General features: G+C 47.5%; 1 protein-coding gene across 1 annotated transcript in view; it reads right to left on the bottom strand.

Moving 5' to 3' along the window:
* Nucleotides 1-24,348, bottom strand: part of FAM189A2 (family with sequence similarity 189 member A2) — a 174,656-nt gene that overhangs the window by 80,803 nt on the left and 69,505 nt on the right. Inside the window, exon 4 of the mRNA XM_029615947.1 lies at nucleotides 4,561-4,671. Coding sequence (XP_029471807.1) covers nucleotides 4,561-4,671 — 111 coding nt within the window. The remainder of the gene's footprint in view (nucleotides 1-4,560; nucleotides 4,672-24,348) is intronic.

Here is a 24,348-nt window from a genome sequence, read left to right on the forward strand (position 1 = left end):
AGCCTAAGTACTATTTTTTTTTCCTGGAACTATTCCTGCTTCCCTCTTGGCAATCAGATTACAGTCCCATGCCTGCAGAGTCCACATAAAACACTCCACTTCTTGCATGTCCTGAGTTTACCTCAATTCAAGCTGTTCTGTCCCCAGCAGTGGGTACATGTTTGTATCTGTACATATTGTAGCTTAACTGTGTTTAGTGCAGTCCTCCCTTCTGAGGATTCTTAATATTGAAACACTTTTTGTAACCCATGATAAAAGTATGTGAGTCTTTGCCTTTAAGAGGAGCCTTTGCCCTTATTAGAAGCTCCCTCCCCCCTCCACTTTCTCTCACTATCGGAAGAGCTTGAATGCCCCTCAATCTAATGTGAGTCTTCCTAGGTGTCTTATAGGCTCAAGGGACTGCCCTTCATGCTCCCCCTGTGTCACATGGTTCTTAGGCTCGCTGCCATTGGACCTTGCCCCCCTGCCCCCAGCTTATGGAGGCATTTCCTTTAGCAGCTCTCAACGAGAGTTCAGTCTTGCCCTTGCTTGCTTCTGAGCCAGCAGCGCTCTGTAAAACCCTGTGAAACGATCGGGTTTTTTACCTTTTCTCTTACTGCCTTCATCTGAAGACTAAATCAGCCTCATATCCCTCAAGCTTCCTACCTCTACTATAAACTAACTCCTGCAACACAAGAGACCTCCTTCTCCCTCCTGCTACCCTGTCTGCAGTTACCAAAGATCTTTGCCTAGGAGCTCACGTTCGAAATGCAACAATTGTAAGTAATGAAAAATTTACCTGAGCAATAAATAATTTCAAACTTAAAGAATCTTTGTCTTGAGGACTGATTGGAGAAAAAGTTTAGCTGCCTGAATAGGAAAAAGCACGGATGTTTACCTGATTCAGAGCACAAGCCCTAACCACAGACCCTCTCTCAACGCTGGGGCTGCCAATTTTTTAAAGAGAGATTTTGAGCCTATAATATCTCACATCCCCACAGTCTCCTTCTCTCTTCCCCATACTTCCAATAAAATGTCTTATTTACCCTGGTGACTCCAAAGCTGGAAGAAAAGGGCAGACATCATCTGCTCCACCCCCCCCTCACTCTTGACCCTCCCTGCCCAGCAAGCACAGAAATCTTCACCAAACTTCAAATAAACAATTTCCCAACCTTTGTGTCTAATTTGAATCTATCCGGTCTCTGCTAGCTCTTGACTTCTTCTTAGACCTCCCTTTTTCTTTTAAAGTGTATTTTCTGGTCTTCCTCTCATTTCTTTATCATTTGTTATTTTTCCTCCACGTGTGTAACTTTCTATCCTCCAGCTGTCACTCCACGACTCATTATCTACTCTCACCACCTCCTGCCATTTCCATCTCTCTTCACCTTTCTTCTTCCCTCCACCATATTCCCTCTTCTCCCAACCCTTTTCTTGGTTTACCTCCCCTATCAGCTCCATACCCCATCCACATAGCTCCTTTCCCAGCACTCGTCACCCCTCTCTTCCTTTTCTTTCTCCTAATCACTCACCCCACTCCTTATCTTTCAGCCCTCTCCACTACTCTCCCAACCTGCATTTACTCCTCTCCCCTAACTGTTCTCCCAATCCCCTTTCGCACAACCTCTGCTCCTCCTCCTCCCCCCCAGCCAGTATTGCCTTTTACAAACAACCACCCCAGCAGTTCTCTCAGCCCCTCTCTCACCCTACTTATAAAACTCTTTTGTCCCTCTTTTCCTTTCTAGCCCTTCTATCAATGGCTCTTCCCCATCTCCGCTGCAACTCAGGAAGCCTGTCTGTCCTAGACTAGGGCTGCAGGGGGAAGTGGGAGCAGACGCTAGGAGGCAGAAGCACTTCCCTTACTTCCTTCCCCCTCCCCAAGCCCTGTAGTATGGGAGCTCTCAACTCCTGATCCACAGGAGTACAGGAGACAATATTTGGGGTGCTCAAGTACCCACAGAGCTGGCGCCTATGCGGCACGGGGCTTACTAGATGGTATCTCTTACCTCCAAACATTTGACTCATCAGTACATTATGCTAGGAAAAACTATCAAAATGCTGATTACCTTTCCGAGGGGGTCAGGAGATCCACCGGAGAACATAAGAACATGCCATACTGTGTCAGACCAAGGGTCCATCAAGCCCAGCATCCTGTTTCCAACAGTGGCCAATGCAGACCATAAGAACAGAGGACAGATGTTTACTGGCATCTAAAAGGTGAGGGGGCATGCAGGCTGGAGATATGTAATAGGATTTACACCCCCTTCTAGTTTGAAACCCCTGAAAAAGGTAAATGACACAGAGAGGAAGCAAAAGGAATCTTGATCCCATCCCCCAAAGGTGCAGGCAGGAGCTGGGGCCAAGGAGCAGGTTGAAAGAGTGAAAACAATTAGGATGGAGTTCAAGCCCCCAGCGAATTCTTTAGAGGAAATCCCAGCTGAGAGAACGGCAATCATTGAAAGGGGAGGTCTGAGGTAGGCAAGAGTGTTTTGTTTACACCATCGAACTGAAGTGAGCGAAGCGCTGAAAGGACTCAGCTTCAGTACATGAGCCTGTTCAGGAGAAACAGGCTGGGATAATTGTGATATTTTTTTTCTTTTTCTCTTCTCTCTCTTTTGTTTCCCTGATACATGAACTGAGCATTTTGAGGGCAAGGCACTAAATGTCAAGCATGTGAGAGACTGCATGGGCGGGCAGGGGATGGGGGGTGATCTGGGGAAGGTAACCTCTAAGGACATAGTCCAAGACACCAGGAAATCGTGAGTGCGGTTTCCCTTCCCATATGCTGTCCTTCTAAGGCTATGCTTGTGGCTAACCAGGGTCCCTAACTCAAGAAAGGAAGGCTCGACATGTGACTGCCAATCCCCAAGACGACCATTTGGATTTTGAACACTCCAGGGGACTAAGAGAGAATAACTCCCCTTAAAGCATATTTTTCTGTGGAACTCAGACAACACTTCCAGAGTGGGGAAAAGCAAGTTGACCCTACTGAATTTAGACTTCTGCCCGAACCCAGAAAAGCTATTGTCCTACAATCACCTAATATATTGTTCTTATATTCGCATTTACAGCTATGGTGTAGGTGAGAGGCAGAATTGAAGTGGTGAGAAATAGCAGAGACGAAAGAAAAAAAAAAAAGAGAGAGACACGAAAAGGGAGCCAGACAACCAGAAGAGACCATAGACAAGGAGAGTAAAGGACACCAAAATACAGAGAGAGAAGAAACAGAGAAATAGATAAGTGAGGAAAAGAGATAAAGAATCATTGAAAGGAGTGCTGAAAATATCAGCAACTCAAAGGACACACACAACAGAGAAAGACGACGAGTGAGACAGGAGAAAGAATGAACAGAAAACAAACAAAAAAGGGAAAAGCTAAAATCTAAAAAAAAAAAAAAAAAAGAACACTGTACAGCTTAGCTCGCAGCAGGTAATGAAGACTGATAAACACTTTAGTTTTGAAAGGAAAAATTCAAATCAGGTTAACTCAGCTGCCAAGACAGATACCTAATGCAGCCTGCTGTGCTGCATGCAAGACTGAAAGATAGACACGTATGGCCAATGAAGCAGCGTGCAAGTGGAGGAAAATAAATAGGAGAAAACAAAAAAGGCCTACTTTCTCTAAAGTGGCCCACAAAAAAAAAAAAATATATCAAACTTAAGTAAGAAAATGACCAACAGGAGATCCTTTTCCCCTGCTTTCTACTCATCATGCCTTGACCAGAATTTGGGTCCTTTTGACAGGACATCCAAGTGGTGCTGGGAGCATCATGAAATGAAGAGACTGCGCTTACGAGCCATTACCTAGGCTCCCAGTTAATTACATTTCAACTACTGAGAAATACATTTCAAGAAAATCATAACCAGGGCTGTGGCTGCCCTTTCCTGGTCTCACCAGTTACCTTCAGAAGGACAACTTGCTGCTTTAGAGAAAGAAGTGTGTGCACACAAGCATCCTATAATTCAGGAATAATCTGTGGATAATAATCTAAAGCACCCCAACCCTCCAAACACCCCCCCCCCCCAACACATACACATTGTGTAACTGAATATTACCTTTAAATTGCAATACCTTTTATTTTAAAATCACGATTTCCTTTTTCCATTAACCTCCCCCCCCCCAAAAAAAAAACCAAACAAAACAAAACTGCCCCATATGTTTTTCAAGGACTGCATCTGAGAATAAACAGGATACAGGGAAGGAGGAGTATCAGCGGGGAGAGAAGTGTGTGTTTGATGATGACGGTCTTTATTTAAATCTGAAGAAGAGTAGCAGTCACCTTCCAACATTTGAAAAGTTATGGCAAATATGAAGTGGAATCATGTTTGATCTCCCCCCCTCAAAACACATGGGCTTGAATTAACACTCTGGAAAGTAAGAATGGAAGACAAATTGGTCATTCCATATATTCAAAATACAGGGCTAGCCCTTCTAAAGCAGATCACTGCTCATAAAGAAGTCTGCATGCTGCTACTTTAACCCCTGGCTTAGTATTAGCATGGCAGCGAGGCCACCGATGGCAGACATAGCATGTACGATGCGGCCACGAGAAAAACACAAAATCCTGGGGGCACCTCCGCTCACCAAATGACAGCTGGGCACACTGGACACGAACTGGGCACCCTGACAACCTAGGATAAACCCAGCCAGGTTCAGAAGCACGCAGACCACAGAGAGCAAAATAAACAGGTTTACCTGAAACAGAAAAAATAAAAACAGGTTGCAACAAGTGAAAAGACAATGCATAATAGCTTCCAATGTACAATGGGCAGCAGCAAAAAAAAAAAAAAAAAAGAAAATAGTCCACATGTGGAGAAGAGGGATCTGCCCTCTCATCAGCAAAGAAATAATATAGGCAAGCAGTTAAATGGTCAAATAAGAATCTATGTGCAAATAAATATATCAAAAGAAGCTGGAAACTTGCTTCTTGGCAACAAGCATTCAGAAATTGTTCTTTCTAAATAAGTTGTACAGGATGGAGAAACAGTACCATACGAGACAAAAAGGAGATGAGGACAATGGAGGGGAGATGAGCAATGGTGCACTGAGAAGAACTGTTTTAGGATTATAAATATGAAACATTACTTTATGCATTTGGGAATCTGTCCTATTTTAGGAACAGAAACCACTGATCTGTAAAACTCAAAACTCTAAATGAATAACTCAGATGTGTAATTTTGCCACCAAAAGGACAGACCTGAGCTTAGATCCAGATTAAGGAAGGTTCCAAAAACTACATACCTGTCACATATGACCAAAATCTTTTCAATTCAATATCTCCATCTCTACAGAGCAAGTGATGGGGCAGGCTACCCCTTCTTTCCGGACTGTGGCAGTGCTGATAACTGTTGTCAATAGATAAAGGACCACGTGATCTATCTAGTCTACTTAATGAGCACAATTGCTACTACCAGTAATACAGAGCACAGCTAACAGCAATGCCTCCCAGAGCTGACCCCTGGCTCTGCACTGTCATCGGTGCTGTCTAACTCTAAACTCAGCCATACGAAAGAAGTGATGAGGCCACACTGCACAGGGCAAACACCCAAACCAGCTCTGAAGAGATGGCGATCCAATGCTCCGGTGATCATACTATACATGTATAAAGGTCCCTGCGAACACAGGAGTGCCTGAGCACGTACAGATGCATAAGACTGCTTGAGAGAGAAAGTGTAAGAGTACGCAAATGCTTAAGTGATAGGGACCTTAATTTTCAGTTTTTATTTTTTTTTACGGCGAATTTATTAGGGTTTATTTTGACAAGAAAAAAAACAGGAGAAAATCAGTAGAAAAAAAAGTTTTCATCATTTTTTTCGGAAGAATATCAGAATTTTATTTTGGTGGTCAGAAACCTCCCACTGTCTCATTCCCTCCCAACTAGCTTATAGAACCTCCCCCTCAAATGACTCTTCAGGTGATCCTAATCCCTTTACCCCTCTCCCCAGTATTTCCTCTCTATCTCCCATTCTCCTCCTATTTGTTTCCCTGCTTTTCAAAAACTCCTCTCCAAGAATCCCCACAAAAAAATCCTCCCCCCCCCAAAAAAAAATAACCCCTTCCTTCCCTCAAACATTATTCATTCTTACTGACTGTGGTGACTCCAGGCTCTTTCTCCATTCATTTTCAGCAGGGTGCTCATGTTCCCATGCTCTGCAGTACAGCCCTACACTGCACTTCTGAGCTTGCGCTGAGCCCAAGAGGCAAGGATCCTGCTAAAAACCTCTAGTGGGGAGGGGGCTGCTGTTGATCTGTGCTTGGATGGGTGACTATAAAGCTATGCTCTGGCCAACGCGTTGGTTCCAGCCCTTTCCTGGAGCTAAACCAGCAGCCCACTACTTGTCCCAATGACAGCCACGCTCTCCTATAGGAGTCAAAAGGAACTGTGCAGCCTAAGTACTGTGTGACCCCCACCTCTGTGTGCCGGGATAGCTTTCACCTAAGCAGTGGCTCCTCAGGCTTCTCAGCCCACCCCTTGTCCCAATGACAGCCACGCTCTCCTATAGGAGTCAAGAGGAACTGTGCAGCCTAAGTACTGTGTGACCCCCATCTCTGTGTGCCGGGATAGCTTTCACCTAAGCAGTGGCTTCTCAGGCGCCTGGAGCCAATGTCATCAGAACTGATCCTACAAGGCTCCTCTCAGCTCCTGTAGGAAAGCGTGGCTGCCTTCGGGAAGAGGTCTGAGGCATGTTTTCACTGCTGGGGGGAGGGAGAGGAGCAGGAGGTAGAGATTTGAATATAGCAGGCTCTTCTGCTTGTACTGGCTTCGCAGAGTTTTGGAAATGCTGCATCCACAGCTTTTCAAGCCACATAAAGTTAGGATGAAAATCAGGTTAATCCAAGGTTCACCTTTGGAAAAAATTCAGGAGCTTAAACTGAAAATGAAGATCCCTATTACTTGAGAATGATACAACCATGTGTTCTGTCCCCAGCAGTGGGTACATGTTGTATCTGTCTATATTGTAGTTTAACTGTGTTTAGTTCAGTCCTCCCTTCTGAGGATTCTTAATACTGAAGCATGTTTGTAACCTATGATAAAAATCTGTGAGCCTTTGCCTTTAAGATGCCCCCTCCCCCCTCCACTTTCTCTCACCATCGGGAGAGCTTGAATCCCACTCAATCTAACTTAAGTTTTCCAAGGTGCCTTATAGGCTCAAGGGACTACCCTTCATGTTCACCCTGTGTTACATGGTTCTTAGGCTCGCTGCTATTGGACCCTGCTCCCTGCCTCCAGCTTGTGGAGGTGTTTCCTTTAGCAGCTCTCGACGCGAGTTCAGTTTGCTCCATGAAACGGATTGGGTTTCACCTTCCCTTTATCGCCTTCTTCTAAGGACTAAATCAGCCTCATATTCCTCATCCTTCCTACCTCTACCATAAACCAACTCCTGCAACACAAGAGACTCCCTTCTCCCACCTTGTCTCCAGTTACCAAAGATTCTTGCCTAGGGCTCGCAGTTGAAATATATCAATTGTATGTAGAATTTACCTGTACAATAAATAATTTCAGACTTACAGAATATTTGTCTTGAGGACTGATTGGAGGGAAAGTTTAGCTGCCTGGATAATAAAACACGGATGTTTTACCTGATCCAGAACACCATGAATGCTACTTTTATTTAGGAAGCAGTTTTTGACAATGTAGGTTACAATGAGAAGCACCCAGCACACATCAGCCTGGTATGATAATGTTTTGGGCATGTGACCTGAAAAAGCTACAGGACTTATCAGATCTACAGAGAGCCAGAGCTGTGCATGTATACGTATCTTCATTTAAGCCAGCTAGTTTTTGAGTTAGCTATACAAAACAAAGGAGAGCTTGCCCCAGCACCACTCATCACTGTGCAGATAAGCAGCTCAACCTCTACATTCTCCCTAATTTTTCTTTCCTCAAGCAGACTATGCTTAGGGAGGGAAATTTTTAAAGCCATTACAGTGTTTTGCCGGTGGAAATGGGAGGGCTTTTAAAAACCTTTTTGCTCTATATGCAGGTGAACGTACAGCCGTAGGGCCTCGATACACAAACTTTTACCTGAGGGTGGAGTTCACACTTTTCAGTTACCGAAAGTATGCACATATTCTAAAAAAAAGAAAAAAAAAAAACCTGGCACGGATTAGCACCTGTAAATGCATGCAAGTAGGTTTTTTCTGAGATAATTTTCAAAGGGAAAGCACGCGCATACCCTTTGAAAACTGCTGTAAAGTCCATGGGTAACTGACATATGTGAACAGTTACAAAAATACCCTTTAATGCAGAGACCAATCATCTTTCATCCGCCAAGAGAGTCCAACGCCAGTGCTTTACCAATTGCAAGCAACAAGAGAGCCCCTTAACAAATCATATTTCAGTTGCTTGGGCCCAAGTGGTTAACCACAAATATATTTTGTTAAACCCCAAACAATTCTGAGATGAAAACCCAATTACTCACACAAACCGTTCTAACTGTAGCTTTAAAAAGTCTACCCTATACTTCTTGGCAAATTCAGGGTAATTCTGCCATGGATTTAAAGGAAAGAAAATAACTCCCCAACTAACGATAACACCTTTTGTGTACAGGAACACTTTTGGCTTGCCTTCCTTGGTCTAGAAGCTAACACAATCTCCCTGTACACATTTCACCTAAGTACTGTATACACAATCTGCTGCAACTACAAAGCCTGAAATGCTTTTATATTACAAAGCTACTCAAGTCTTTAAAAGTATAGCAAAAACTGACAAGATAAAAGGCTTTTCAGACTATTTCAGTTGCTTTTAGTGTTATTTTGTATTGCACAGTTTTAATAGCTGATCTTGCAAGAAACCGGAATTGCTGCAGGTTGTGAACCTTGTATTGAACCAAGAGAAAGCATGTCTCATATAAGCTTTGGAGACCATGTGGGTCTGGCCTCAGAGGTTGTGTGCAAGGATGTTTTGCAATGTGAAGCTCCTCAGGTTCAAGTGTCTACATGAAAGCCAAGATGTACAGACTTTGAATTTCTCAGAAATCAAAAGTTCAAGCTGTCCAACCTGAAAATCAGCAACTTTTTCTTCCTCTAGTGATTATGTATAAATATTATGCTTGATAGCAAGCACTTCATGGTGAAAGAAGCATAGCTTGGAAGTGGATCTGAAGAAGGACCAGCCAAACTGAAAACAAACAGTTGTGGCCGATAAGCATGAAAAATTGAGGTGTTGAGATTTAGGAAATAAACAAGTATAGGCTGGAGACAGATAAGCTAGGGAGGCAAGACATACGCTTGGCTCTATGTTTCCTCACTCTCAATAAAACAACACACACTTTGTGGCATTATAAAAGGCTGCAGTTTATTCTTCATAACCTGAGCCCATACAACAATATTTCTGATCATAACACATCAATTATAACCAAGCCCCCCACCCATTTTCTCCTCCCTCCTTGGCGCCTCTACCACCATGTCCCTGTGGTAAAGCATACACTCCCTCCCCTTCCTTTCTTACCCCACCTCATCCCAGCAAGGGTAATTTGTGGCCTTGAGCTTCAGCCTCCTGCTCGCTGGCCATCTAGTGTAGCACCCCCCCTCCTCCCCCAAGCCGTTTTAACAATGCATTATTGACAAATACAACTTGGGCTCGGGTTTCCGCCACAAACAAGGATGGCCAAGGTCGTCCTTGTTCCCCCCTCTGCGGCCCTTTAGCGTCCTACAATCACTTTTTCCAATCCTTCCTGCAAGGCATTGTTGAACAAATCCGTGTCCACCTCAGACAGGTGCACCCAGTCTCTCCTAAACAGCCCCTCATCTACATCCCATACCCACTCATGCCTGACCCAAAAACCCTTTTGCAACAGCACCCACATGCCTATTTTTCTGTTAATTTTTTTATACCCCTCTTCCACAAGGGCTCTTTCCTGAATTTCAATTGAACAATTATGTCCGACCATCCTACCCTAATGCTAGGCCACGTGATCATGACCCTTGCTAGGTCCTTCCTCATACGTGCTACCAATTCTCTACATGATCCCCTCCCTATATTGTTGCCCCCCAAATGTATTAATATGATTTTTGGCACCCCCAAACATCCACCCGCTCATGCAGGAAGGATACCAACTCCGCCCATCTCATTCCCCGTTTGCCAAACCATGAAATCCTCCAATTCCACCGCTCCAGGTCCAGATGCTCCCCGTAAGGTCTTCGCAATGCCTGTCGCTGTACCCAGTGGATAAAGGAGTGACCCATGACCCAGGTACACCCCTGCACTCTAAGAACCCCCTTTAACTCTGCAAAAGAAGAGAATCCAATTAATAACCAGAATGGCCCGCACATCCCCTTCACCCCAGGTTGCTTATTTTCTCACATAGTACATGAAGGCTTTAGATTTCCATTTCCCAATCGCTTTGATCCCAGCTTCTGACATGCCACTTTCAGTCGCTGTAATCTCTGCCCCAATACGAAAGGAATGAGAGCTGTAACATCCGACCTCCCACCCAAGTCTGCCCACTACCATTTTCAAAACTTTTGTAAATTGAAAACTGGTTAGTGGCGCACTATCTTCGTGCACTAGGAAAGAGCCAGACACTTTTGGGCGCACCCTTGCATACTCTTGTGTGGTCCGCACCGGGCACACCAATGCATTCTCAGCCAGGATTAGCATGATGACTTGACCCTTCCCCTTTTGATCAGTTTTTTATTTTTGCACATAAACCATAACCATGCCACCCTGCACTTGCACTTGATGGACCATGAGCCCGGTACCCGCTATGTTGGCCTTGGAACTCGCCACCAACTCACTAATCCTTGTTGCCCCAAAGGAGGCCAATGAAAAGGCTGCCCTGAATAACAGAATATCGTAACTTGACCAACACACCGATGCCAGCTGTTCTGACAGGCAAATCAAGTCTGGATACCGAATGGGCCGCCTTTTGTCACCTTCACTTCCACGATCCCTCTGCCATCCCCCTAGTACCCTTTACACAATGAAGCTTACCGCCGGGTTCCCCCAACCTCTTAACCTCTGGAAAAACGAAAACCCCGCGACCTGTGATTTGTCCGAACACAAGGAATAATCGTTGTCCTTTGCCCACAGTATAAACTGCACCACCAGCTCCTCCTTAACTGGCCCCTCCTCTCCATCTACCGACTGTAGAAAATGAGCCACCACTCCTCTTCCCGCAACATAGGCCACCGACTTCCTTATCAGTCTCCATTCTTCTTCCGACCTAGCCTCCAAAGGTACTCCGGAAAATGCTCTGCCTTCCGTTTCGCCTGCAGGGTCAACGCTCAGAAGACCTTCCATTTAAAACGAGAGAGGACATCAGCGATCGTATTCTGAACTCCTGGGACATGCTTAGCTTTAATGCTAACATTCCTCTGCAAGCACATACCTATTAACTCCCGTAACAGTGCCAAAACCTTCAAGCATTTTGCTGACAAGTGGTTAATCACTTGCACCACCCCCAGATTATCGCACCAGAATACCATTCGCTTGTTGCTTAGCTTTCCCCCCAAATTGCTAAGGCTGCTACAATGGGGAATAACTCCAAAAAGGTAATGTTTTTGGTAATGCCCTCCAACAGCCAATCCTCCGGCCATTGCTCCGCACGCCACTGTCCCTGAAAATAGACTCTGAAACCGGTGGACCCCGCTGCATCGGAGAATAGCTCAATGTCCTGATTCGGTATCTCGCTATCCAGTATCATATAAACACCATTGAAAGATTCCAAGAAAACCTCCCAGACCCCTAATTCTTCCTTGATCCTGCGCGTCACCCTTATAAAATGATGCCCCACACAAATTCCCACTGTAGCTGCAGATAACCTCCGAATGAAAGCCCTCCCCATCAGAATGACACGGCAGGCAAAATTTAATGACCCGATCAAAGACTGCATTCTTCGCAAGGAGACCTTGGTCAACTTCCTCACCTCTTGTACTCTCGCAACTTTAGCACTTTATCCGCTGGTAACCGCAACACCATTGCGCTAGAGTCCAACTCGATGCCTAAGAAGGTCAACTGCGTGGAAGGCCTTTCCGTTTTATCTGGCGCGACTGGCACACCTAACCGTCTTGCCACCTTCATGAAGCCGTCTAACTGTTCCCGACACTGATTGGACTGACTGGCCCCACAAACAAAAAATTGTCCAGATAATGCAGCATGCTGTCGCAATGCATGTGCTACTCAGTGACCCATTGCAAAAAAGAGCTGAAGGCTTCAAAGTAAGCACACGAAACCGCACAGCCCATCGGTAAACAACGATCTAAGAAATACTGCCCTTCAAAGGAAAACCCCAATAAGGGCACGCTCGCCGAATGTATGGGCAACAGCCAGAATGCAGACTCAATGTCCGCCTTCGCCATCCATGCTCCCCGAACTGCCGTCCGTACCAAGTCTAATGCAGCATCGAATGAGACGTACCGCACCAAACATTCGCTCTTGGGAATTAAATCATTCACCAACGCACCTCGCTAAGGCTGCTACAATGGGGAACTTGCAATCTGGGAACAAACAAGTCGCCTTGTTAAATCTCCAACATACATCCGACCCTCCGATCGCCGCTTTGACCCCCCCGTCCCTGCCTTAATACTATTCCCTACGGCCCGAAAGGAGCTTGTCCCTCCTCCCCCGACTACCTGCACTTGTTGTCCCGATGAACCCTGTACCACCACCCCCTGCCCCTTTCGCGTATTTACCCGGTGTCTTCTTTGGAATGACAGCCAACAGAGATAGGTGCATCCTACGAAATGGCGGCTCCTCGAAAGGCCCCGCTATCCGACCTAAACTCAGCTCCGCCTGTAATTTTGCCCTTGCTACATCTGCTAACTTCACCACTGACCTTGCGTTTTGTACCCTCCCCCCCGCTCCCTGTATAAGGGATCTTGAAACCCTCCTGAAAACTAATACAATAAAATCACCGCCCTTTGATCTGGATAATGCCTTAACCAAACTCGCAACTCCTCTACCACCACTAGGGACTCCGCCTTTATCAACTGGACCTCACTGCTTGCCCCCCCCTACGCAGGGCTGCACTCTGACTTTGTGAGCACTTGGATGTTGGATGGGCTCCGCAATATGTGGCACATGCATGTCTGAACTTGCAATCTGGGAACAAACAAGTCGCCTTGTTAAATCTCCAGCATACATCCGACCTCCATTCGCTGCTTTGACCCCTGTCCCTGCCTTAATACTATTCCCCGTGGCCCGAAAGGAGCTTGTCCTTCCTCCCCCGATTACCTGCACTTGTTGTCCCGATGAACCGTGAACCACCACCCCCTGCCCCTTTCGCACCCCCCTACGCTCTTGTTGGTCATCTGCGTCAGCCACAGATGAATGTCCTACGTACCCCCGGACATATGCAGATTCCCCGCCATCTTATCCCTGAACTTCCCATCGTAGTTGAGCCAGGCCCAACCTTCATAGTCCTTAAAAACTCCCAGTATACTATCCCCGTACACCAATAAAGCCCATACTGTGCTGGCTCGAAGTGCCCCACTACGCTAGCCAAACGCAAGAACCCCCGACCTAATTTAAAATATTCTTCAAAACCTTGGGACCCATTGTTCCCTCTTTCCCTACTCTTCTTTTTGTCCTTCCTACCTCCCCGTCTGCCCTCCAATAACTTGAAAATATTAACATACTTCCTCTTACGAATACATCTCTGCAACTTCCTAGGTACTTCCTCCCATAGTTCCGTCAACGACGCTAAGACAGGATGACCCATGTCCTGCCTAGGGCCCTCTCCCAGCCCCGCTTGCCTGTCCACCCCTGACTTGCTGGAGGTAGATGCTGAAGATGAAGCGGAGCTGGTATCCAACCCAGAACTAGGCTGACGTGCCCTTTTTCTCTTTTTGCCCTTACGCGCCATAGTCGGCTCCTCTGTAGGCTCCAACTCACCTGCTCCTGCTCCCAACAAACCGCCGCCCGCCGCCTTGGGTGCTCTGTCCAAAGCCGAACTTCAATGCTCCCATCCTTCCATGGGCCGTGAGAACGCCCTCTCTCTCCAGGCCTCCTGCTGGGACGTGCGGGATAATCTGGACCCACCAAATCTGTAGGAACAGACATACAGCCCGCAAAACTGCCCCTGGACCTGTAATCCGGGTGTCCTCACACCCCCAAACGCCTGCCACCAACCGCTGAAACCCCATCTGGGGCTTCCTCACCCTTGCCATCCCACCAGCCCTGGCCAGGAGCGCTTGCTCTAGTGCCGCTCCCATAAAACCCAACCCCATACCACATAGGCCAGCCACCAAAACCTCCCCATCCCCAGTAACCCCTGCCCGCCGACAGGAAGGGAGGGCTCCCTACTTGGACAACCGAAAGAATCCCCCGTCGGTAGAGGAGGGAAACCGCTGAACCCCTTCTGGGACGCCCTGCTGCGTGCAGTGCTATGTCCTTCCACACTGCCCCTTGCGAAGTCTCTAGGCCCGCTGCCCATTGCCCCTGATACTCACCGTTTGCTGTTTTTGAGAGGTGCTGCTGCCTCCCGCACTGCAGTGCGGAGTGTTACTGCGAGGGGGGGTTGCCTGCCGGTATACCGCCCTGGGCCTGCCCCTCCCCTGCGGATACTACCTGCCCCCTGCTGCTTTTCCTGGGAAATGGGGCTTTTCCCTTGCTTCTACCGCAACTGGAGGCCCTACTGGCGGAGCCCGCCGCTGCCTCACGGGTGAAAGGTGGAGGGCCGGGAGGGGAGATGGAGTGAGAGGAGGATGAAAGGTGATAGGAAAATTCTGCACCAGAAACATCCAGGGAAAAGGTCTGGGTATTATTCATCCCCAGGGCACGGAGGGGGGGGCCAACTTCGGGGCCGCTCTCACCCGAGCTGGAAAGGGGGGAAATGGGGCATGTAGTACTTGCCTTATCGACGGGGAGAACAGCGGAGACAGGAGTCGTCAGGGTCCTGCCTTGAGAACCGGGTCTGCGGCTTCCAGCGGGACGTAGAGCCAGGAGGTCTGGGCCGGATGGGGCCCCACGATTGCAACCTTGCCTCTGCATGCTCAACCGAGCGTGCCATCTCCTGCTCCTCGGTCTTTGGGTTTTTTTTGCAAAGCCTGCATGCGATTTTTTTTTTGGTAAACCCACGATCAGCAGAAGTACACACAGCCTCACAGAAAACACACACGCAGCCTGCCTTCGCAGCTAGCCGGGTCCGTCTGGAAGGGAACCTGCCACGTCACCGGCAAGCTGCCTGCTACGGCCAATAGCGGTACAGCGATTTGAATCGCTGCACTCGCCCGCCGTTGTGCGCCCCCCTCCACGCTCACATGCTCCGCCCCCTCCCCCAACCCTGCTTCTGCTGTCGCGCGCTTTTCCCTGGTTAGACTCAGCGGCGCAAGACTAGCCTGCACCGCCAATCATATACGACATTCCGCTCAAGGCTTTAAGATGACCATGAAGTTAAGAAATTATTCAGCATGTGCCCTTAGGCTTTTACACGCTGATTTTCTAATGGTCCACGCTACATGTAAGTTAGCTTTGAGAACCCTCAAGTAACTGGCTGCATATGCATGCAAATTAACCTCGCACAAAATTATTTGCTACAAGCAGGGCAAAACGTATGTGGAATAACTTGCTTTTTTAAATCAAAAACTGTGTGTGTATAAGTCAACACCACCCCCTCCCAAAGGCACTCTTCTCTCCAGTGCACAGAAAAGTACAGGTAAAACCAGGTTACATGTGTACTTTTTATACATGTAAAAAGTGAATTCTAGAAACTGCTATTCACATGCGTAAACCACGATTTTGTGTGTGTGTATGGCTTTGAAGCTCCATCTCCCTCCCTGCAAACATGTTCACCATGTTCATGGTCAGAAACCCCATAATCGATTATAAAATAAGACTTCTGTGTATATCATTAAATAGTGCCCCTTTCTCAATAATAAATGCTTCTATTTTTATTTTCTCTCAGTCACAGCAGGATTTTGTAAAATTCTTTCTACTGTATTTTGCAGTATTCAGACATTTAAATTTAAAAGTGCATGCTCATTTCATAAAAGATAAAGATCACTTTGATCAAGGATATACAAAGATGGTTTTTCTTTCTTAAGGCCGTAGTGGTGTACCCTATATGCAATTATTTTTAACAAGTATTAAGTCCCTTGTGAAAGAGTCATTATTCTCATGCAAACTGCCCATAGAAAGCACTAATGATGATGCACTTGCTGTAGTCTGTCAGGGCTCTTCTCTCCTGATAAAACTGCTTGTAGTTCTGTGACCCACTTTTGAGGTTTCAGTGAGGCATTTCTTCGCAACCACCAAGTCTGTTTCACACAAAGTTCTTATCTTTACACATCATTCTCTTTTTGGTGTAATTAATAGCATTCCATGAAGAACTAAAGTTGTAGCTTTAAAACTCTTGATAAGCATATTTACTGCCAAGAACAAGAATTTTTTGATGCAACTGCATTCCCAAGTCATACTTTCACATAAGTTCCACCCAGAGTGTTACAGTTTTGTCAAATATTTGTTTTTAATTTGTCCATCTTAAACAGTTTCCCTGGGGTAACAAGTAAATCGTATGTTCTCTTTATTAGAAATAGCTCCACCAGATATAGGCAAAAGCATGTTAACAGGTTTAAACATTTATATATGTAGGAGATCGTCACATCAGGTTCCCAGTGGAACATAGGTTTAATTTGTTGCCCATTAAATCCAGAAGAAGCCAAACACTACTGGGAAATAAAATGATTTGCCAAGGTCTCACACAAAGGGCCAGATTTTGTAACCTACGCGCGGGAGTAGATTTGTACGCGCAACCCGATGCGCACAAATCTACGCCCGATTTTATAACATGCTATGCATGTTATAAAATCCGGGGTGCACACTTGTGCACTTTGCGAGTGCCGAGCCCTAGGGGAGCCCTGATGGCTTTCCCTGTTCCCTCTGAGACTGCTCCGAAATTGGAACGGCCTTTGTTTTATTATTTACGCCTGCCCAGAGGCAGGCGTAGGTTGTGCGCGCCGGCCAAGTGCCGGCACGCGATCCCCAGGCCCAGCGGCATGGGCGTGGCCAGATGCCTCGCCGAGGACTTGGAGGTGGTCCCATACTTTGGGGCGGGGACCTCCTAGCAGGTTTTGCAATTGGTTCAGTTTTCTTCTCCTTGTAGGAGGAAGAACGACTTTGTCTTATTTGGTGTCGAACCAGACTCCCAGGTATTCTAGAGATTGGGAGGGCTGCAGACAGCTCTTGTTTGTGTTGACGACCCACCCGAGGTTTTCCAGTAGAGTCTTGACTCTGGTGGTCACCTGGTGACTTTCGTCTGGAGATTTTGCCCTGATCAGCCAATCCTCCAGATATGGGTGTACGAAGATTCCTTCTTTCCTCAGTGTCGCCGCCACTACCACCATGATTTTGGTGAACATGCGGGGGGCTGTGGCTAGCCCGAAGGGCAGTGCCCAGAACTGGTAGCAGTGGTCCAGGATAGTGAAGCGTAGGAATCGCTGATGCTAGTGATGGACTGGAATGTGCAGGTAGGCTTCTGACAGGTCCAGGGATGTAAGGAATTCTTCTGGCTGTATTGCCCTTATGACCGAGCGCAGGGTTTCCATGCTGAAATGTGGTACCCTCAGGTAGCGGTTGACAGACTTGAGGTCCAGGATGGGCCAGAACGTTCCCTCTTTCTTGGGGACGATAAAATAGATGGAAGAGTGCCCAGTATTTTGTTGTTGCGTGGGCACCGGTGTTATGGCCTTTAGGGCGAGCAATTTGGCCAGTGTGGTTTCCACTGCCGTCCTCTTGGAGGGTGCGTGGCAAGGAGATTTCACGAACTTGTCCGTAGGGATGTTGTGGAAGTCCAGGTAGTATCCCTCTCGAATGATGGTTAGGACCCACTTGTCCGCTGTTATCTCGACCCATCTTTGGTAGAATAGGGCAAGCCTGCCCCCTATGGCTTCTTCCTGTGGATGGGTCAGCCGATTCTCTTTGTGGGGTGCGGCTGGGGCCTGTGCCGGAGCCGGCTCCCCTCTTGTTGTATTTGTTCCGAAAGGACTGGCCCCTGCCTGCGGAGCGAGGGGCTTGATATGAACTTTTGGAGGGTCTGAAGCACTGTGATCCTCTGCCCCTAGGTAATCGGGGAGAGGGGCGTTGGCTTCTTTTGTTCTTGTCCTCCGGTAGCAGAGGTACTGGGAATTTGCCCCATTTGTCGGCTAACTTCTCCAGTTCGCTTCCGAACAGGAGGGCTCCTTTAAAGGGCATTCTTGTGAGTTTCGTCTTGGAAGTCGCGTTGGCTGACCAACTTTGGAGCCAGAGTTGCCTTCTGGCTGCCACTATGGATGAGACGCCCCTGGCTGAGGTGCCTACCAGATCAGAGGTCGCATCCGTGAGGAAGGATACCGCTGGTTCTAGTGCTTCACCAGGTGTGGCGGCGTTCCTGGTCATGGATAAGCAGGCACAGCAGGCAGCAATCTGTAGTGACATAGCTGATACGTCAAATGACTGTTTAAGGATGGATTCCAGATGTCTGTCCTGGGCATCCTTGAGTGCCGCTCCTCCCTCAACTGGAATGGTAGTGCACTTTGTGACCACGCAGACCATGGCGTCCACTTTGGGGAATACTAGTAGATCTTTGGCTGAGGGTTCCAGGGACGCCCCCCTTTGAAACTGGCCTCCGGAGCCTCCCATTCCAAGTTGATCAGCTGTTGTACAGCTTGCAGCAAGGGGAAATGGTGGGAGGTCTGATGGAGCCCTTCTAGGAAAGGGTTCATCTTTGGTTCCTCTGTGGCAGTTGTGCCTGGAATGGCGAGCTCCTTCAAGCTGAGAGCCACGAGATCTGGTATCTCGTCTTTGGAGAAGAAGCGCCTCATGGTTCGGTAAGGTTCCGTTCCTGGAGGTATTTCCCCTTCCTCCGGGGGGTCTTGATCCTCGTCCGAGGTGTCCGTGTCCCCTATAGTGAGGCTTTTGACTGGGGAGAACACATCATTGGAAGGCCTGGAGGGCCCTGGGAGGCAAGGGTCTTCTGGTGGCGGGTGTGTCTGTGCCATCGGTGGCGGCTGCATGTGAATAAAAGTGTGTAGACCCTTAAAGAATTCTACCCAGGAGAAGGATCCTGGATCTAGATTAAAGGCCGCTGCGTTCCCCAGGGACCCTGTTTGGGGGAGGGTCGTGCTGGGGATATAGAGGTCCTGTACTGGCTGGGGAGGGCCTTGTCCAGGTTCTCCCAGGGTCTCCTCGCACTGTAGACACAGAGCTGTGGCCTCCTCATGCTGCGTCACTTTTATGTGGCAGGCTGGGCAGAGGGCTTGTGCCTTGGTTTTCTTGGCCAGTGGTGCCATGGTTTTGTGCGCGTAGGTCGCTGAAACCCTGGTATGTGCGTTTAATGTGCATGCCGGGAGGCTTAGCTATGTGCTCATAGGCTAGAATGCATACTCACTGAGATGCGCATGCCACTGTGCGCACGGCCTTAACTTGTGCACCCGGCACAGTTGTGCGCGTAGCTGTGTGTACGGCACCTATGCGCGTGCCGCTGTGCGCACAAGTAATTTGTGTGCCCGGCTCGTCCCTGTGTGCATGGTTCAGTTAGGTGGACAGGGTAGCGAAATGGCTTCTGCGACCACGCGAGCAAGATTGTGATCACCTCAGAGGGTCTCCACGTGGGAGGACCCTCGTATCCGAGCAGGGTCTAGCCCGGCCTGGGCTGATCAACCTGATGATACAGACGCCGGCAGGCGATCTGAGCGGCTATCCGAGCCTCGGAGACCGGAGACTTAGAAAAAAGAAAAGTTTTCTACCTTACCTTGTCTTGGCGTTTCCCGGTTTCGTTCCGGGCAGTCTCCGGCTGTGGGGGGGAGAATGAAGTACCTTCACCGCTGCACTCGGTATTGCACCCGCTGCCTCTCAGCCGCTCCTATTGCCGGGAGCTAGGTCCACGCCGGGAACCAGCTACCGGACCGAGGCCTACCTCTGAGGGATCTCGGAAATCACCTCAGGAAATCTCAACTGGGGGAGGGACACTTAGGCATCACCGCAGGAGAGCGGGGCTCGTCTGGAAAGGTAAGATTTCTTCTTTGTTGGGAATTTTCTTTCTTCTTTGGTTTAAATGCTCTAACGCTGAGCAAGCGTGTATAGAGTCCTGAACTGCTATGGAGATGGAAAATACTGAAGAGCAGATCTTCCTGCACGGGTATATGTACTGGTGCTGACGTCAGATTGAAATCTGACTCCGTCTCCAACTATCAGGAGCACACTATACTCATTGGTTCTGAATCCATCTGCTACACGCTAGGAAATTAGATATTTATCTAATTTATATTCTGCCTTTTGGCACTTCAAAGCAGATTACATTCAGGGACTGTAAGTATTTCCCTGTGCCCAGAGGGCTGACAATCTAAGTTGTACTTGAAGCAATGAAGGGTAAAACGACTTGCCCAAGGTCATATCCACCAAACCCAGTCTACAGAGCTGCCAAGGCGGAGCCATTCTTACTCTTCCATTTGTTCTCCCTTCATTCCATCATCTCCTTATGTCATGAGTTGCAGAGTCTACAAATGTTCTTATTTGTCCCATTTCTACTCCATACCACTTCCTTTTCTTCAGTGTATAGCTCCCTCCTTCAGATTCTGCAGTTAATGCCAGTTCTGCTGTCTGCTGCTCTGCTCTTAACCTCCTGCTGTAATTGCCACAGGATTCCAACTTAGCTCTTCTTCTCAAGAGGGATGGAAGTGTTCATGGAAGGAGATAACTTCACATTAGATTTACATCTTTCAAACCAGACAGCCTCTGACTTTTTCAGATTGACTAAGAGCTTATACTCATGTAACGAATTACCAATCAACTATTTATTCCTTCAGTTAGAACCCATTGGTGGGCTGTCAGAATTGTAAAATCTTGTTTTTAAACTATTTATTTAACTTGACAGGCAGTAACATATCCATTATATGCAAACAGGAAAAGTATGAATTGTGTTAGGAAATGGTTCCCATACTATTACAGTAATTTTCTTTATGAAAGCTGCTTGTTTTGACTAACAAGGTTTCAATACATAATAGTAAACATTTAAAGCATGTGGCATAACACAATTCATAGAGTAAAGGAAATCAATGCATGTAAACGTATGCCTCCACCAAAGTTAAAGAAATGCTGATTCAAAGTGATAAATAGAGCAGTAAGTCTCCTTACACGGGCCCAATTTTTGCCCGGAGGATGTTATGAGAGGGACTAGGAGGCAGACAGCTCAGACTTTTACAACAAATTCTTATTACTTGAAAGAAGCTCTTACAAATTTACTGTAAAAGTCTGAGCTGTTTTGCCTTCTGGTTCTTCCTTTCACAGCCTCCGGGCGAAACACGGGTCCCATTCAGGGGACTATCTGCTCTGTTCATCACGTTGAATGAGAAAGTACTACTTACCTGATAATTCCCTTTTCTTTAGGACAGTCAGATGAATCCAGAACAAGTAGGTTATGCACCTCTACCAGCAGATGGAGATGGAGCAAACTGACACATACCCCTGCAGTGACATCAGCCTGCCAGTATTGTCTTCAAAAGCAACTGTGGACTAGCAAAATTCTTGATTAAAAAAAAGTAACCATTTCAACACTCAGCCAACAGGCAACACTGAGCTCAGACAAGAATGTATAAACATAAATCTAGGGACTGGATTAACACTTACTACTGTAACACACAGTCACTCAAGAGGACCATAAAAGCAATCATACGGCAGCCACGGGAGGGAAGCTGGATTCATCTGACTGTCCTAAAGAAAAGGAAATTATCAGGTAAGTATTCATTTCTCATTTCTTAGCATCCAGTCAGATGAATCCAGAACAAGTGGGACGTACCCAAGTTACTTCCGAATATGGCAGGAGGCTGCCCGCAGTTCAGTCAAAACTGCAGGTGCAAAGATCACATCCTCCCAGGCCTGCACATCCAGGCGATGATACCTGGAAAAAGTGTGTAAGGAGGACAACGTCGCAGCTCGGCAAATGTCAACTGGGGACAACAATCTAACTTCTGCCCATGCCACGGCTTGAGCTCTAATGGAATGAGCCCTAACCTGACTAGGTAAAGGCTTCCCTGCATCTACATATGCAGCCCTGACTACCTCCTTAACCCAGTAAGCTATCATAGCTCACGAGGCCGCCTCTCCCTGTCTAGTACTACTGTGAAGAACAAACAGGCAATCAGACTTCCGGAAAGGCTTAGAAACCTCCAGATATCTGACAATATGTCTCTTGACATCCAAGGGTCGCAAAGGATGATACTCCTCTGCATCTCCCTCTCTGTCCAGAGACGGTAGGGAGATAAACTGATTCAAGTGAAACTCAGTGACCACCTTTGGTAAAAAGGAACAGTATATAGCTGCACTGCTCCTGGAGTCACCTGAAGGAAAGGCTCATGGCAAGGCAAGGCTGGGAGTTCAGAAACCCTATGCGCAGAGCATATTGCCACAAAGAATACAGTTTTTGAGGTCAGTAACCTCAAGGGCAGGGTATGCAGTGGTCTAAAACATAGGGCCTGTCAAGAAATCCAATACCAAATTAAGACTCCAAAGGGGCATCAGAAATTGCAAGGGAGGACGAAGATGGTTCACGCCTTTCAGAAACGGGCTACATCAGGATTTGCCGGTAATCCACCATTTACATGACCCCTGAAACAAGCGAGAGCTGCTACTTGCACCTTCAAGGAACTGAGAGCGAAGCCTTTATTCAAGCCATCCTGCAAAAATTCCAAAATGAGCGGAATCTTGACTAAGGAAGGAAGAGTACCTCGATCCTCACACCAGCCCTCAAACACTCTCCATACCCGCACATAAGCCAAGGAAGTGAAGAACTTTCTAGCTCTCAGTAAGGTGGAAATCATTGCTGCAGAATATCCCTGCTTCAGCAAGCGAGCCCTTTCAAAGGCCATACCATAAGACAAAATAGAGTTGAATCTTCGTGAAGGACAGCTGCCTGCTACAACAGGCCGGAAGTCAAAGAGGCAAATCCACCAGGAGCCTCCACACATTATGGTCTCCTGGGCCAGTCTGGACCTACCAAGAGCACCATCTCTCTGTGGCACTCGATCCTCCGAACCAATCTTCCCAACATCAGCCATGGAGGAAAGGCGTACAGTAACTTGTCTTCCGGCCACTCCTGCACTAGGGCATTGATCCCCAATGACTTCCAATCTCTCTTGCAGCTGATGAATCGTGGAACTTTCGCACTGCTTGAAGTCCCAGGAAGTCTAAGAACGGAAGACCCCAGCAGTCCAAAATCAACTGAAGCGCCTCGCCTGATAACGCCCACTCTCTTGGATCCAGTCTGCCCTTACGTTGTCTCTTCCTGCTATATGTGAGGCTGAGATCATCTGGCGATGCACTTCTGCCCGTTCTATAAGTTGATCTATTTCCAGTGACACTTGTTAGCTCTTGGTACTTCCTTGCCAACTGATGAAAGCCACAGTCATTGCGTTGTCTGACATTTGGATCAATCTTGCAGCCTGTTGCCGAACTGCAAACATGCCAACCGGACCGCCTCGGCTTCCAGCTGATTGATGTTCCAGAGAGACTCTTCCCATTCCAGCATCCTTGCACTGTCAGCTTCTGACAATGAGCTCCCCAACCAAGGAGACTCATGTCCATTGACAGTACTAGCCCATCTGGTGGGGCTAGGGAGATTCCCCTCCTTAGATGATTCACCTGCAGTCACCACTGCAGTTGGGAGGAGACCTCAATCGGCAAGTGGAGCCAAATCAAACAGTCCTGAGACTGTGGGTTCCACTGAGATTGCAGGAAGCACTGAAGGGGATGCATATGCACCCTTGCCCACGTTACCACTTCCAGGGTTGCTGCCATTAAGTCAAGTACCTGCAGGTAAGACCACACAGTTGGGCACAGTGTGTTCATGAACAGACGGAACTGTGCCAGCAACTTCTGAATTTGAGCTTCTGGCAGGAAAACCTTGTCCAGCTTCATGTCAAACCAAACCCAGAGGTATTCCGATTGAGCAGGCCAAAAACTGCTCTTGGCCAGGTTCAGTACCCAGTCAAGCTCCCGCAATAGGGAAATTACCTTGCGAGTCACCAGATGGCTCTCTTCCAGTGACTTGGTGTGAATCAACCAGTCATCCAAATACGGGTGTACTAGGATTCCATCCTTTTTCAACTCTGCTGCAACTACTACCATTACCTTGGGAAAGGGTCTGGAAACAGTGGCCAGACCAAAGGGCAATGCCCGAAACTGAAAGTGGCATCCCAGAACTTCGAACTGCAAGAAGCATTGCTGTTCTAGTTGGATTGGAATGTGGAGATATGCTTCAGACAGATCCAGAGAGGTCAGAAATTCCCCCGACTGCATGGCCATTACCACCGAGCGCAATGTTTCCATGCGGAAATGCTTCACTCACAGATGACAGCTGAAGCCTTTGAGGTCCAGGATGGGACGAAAAGAGCCCTCCTTCTTTGGCACAATGAAATAAATGGAGTATCGCCCCATATTTTCTAGAGATGTGGGCACTG

This window comes from Rhinatrema bivittatum, chromosome 1 (assembly GCF_901001135.1).
Source record: "Rhinatrema bivittatum chromosome 1, aRhiBiv1.1, whole genome shotgun sequence".
Classification (NCBI taxonomy): Eukaryota; Metazoa; Chordata; class Amphibia; order Gymnophiona; family Rhinatrematidae; genus Rhinatrema; species Rhinatrema bivittatum.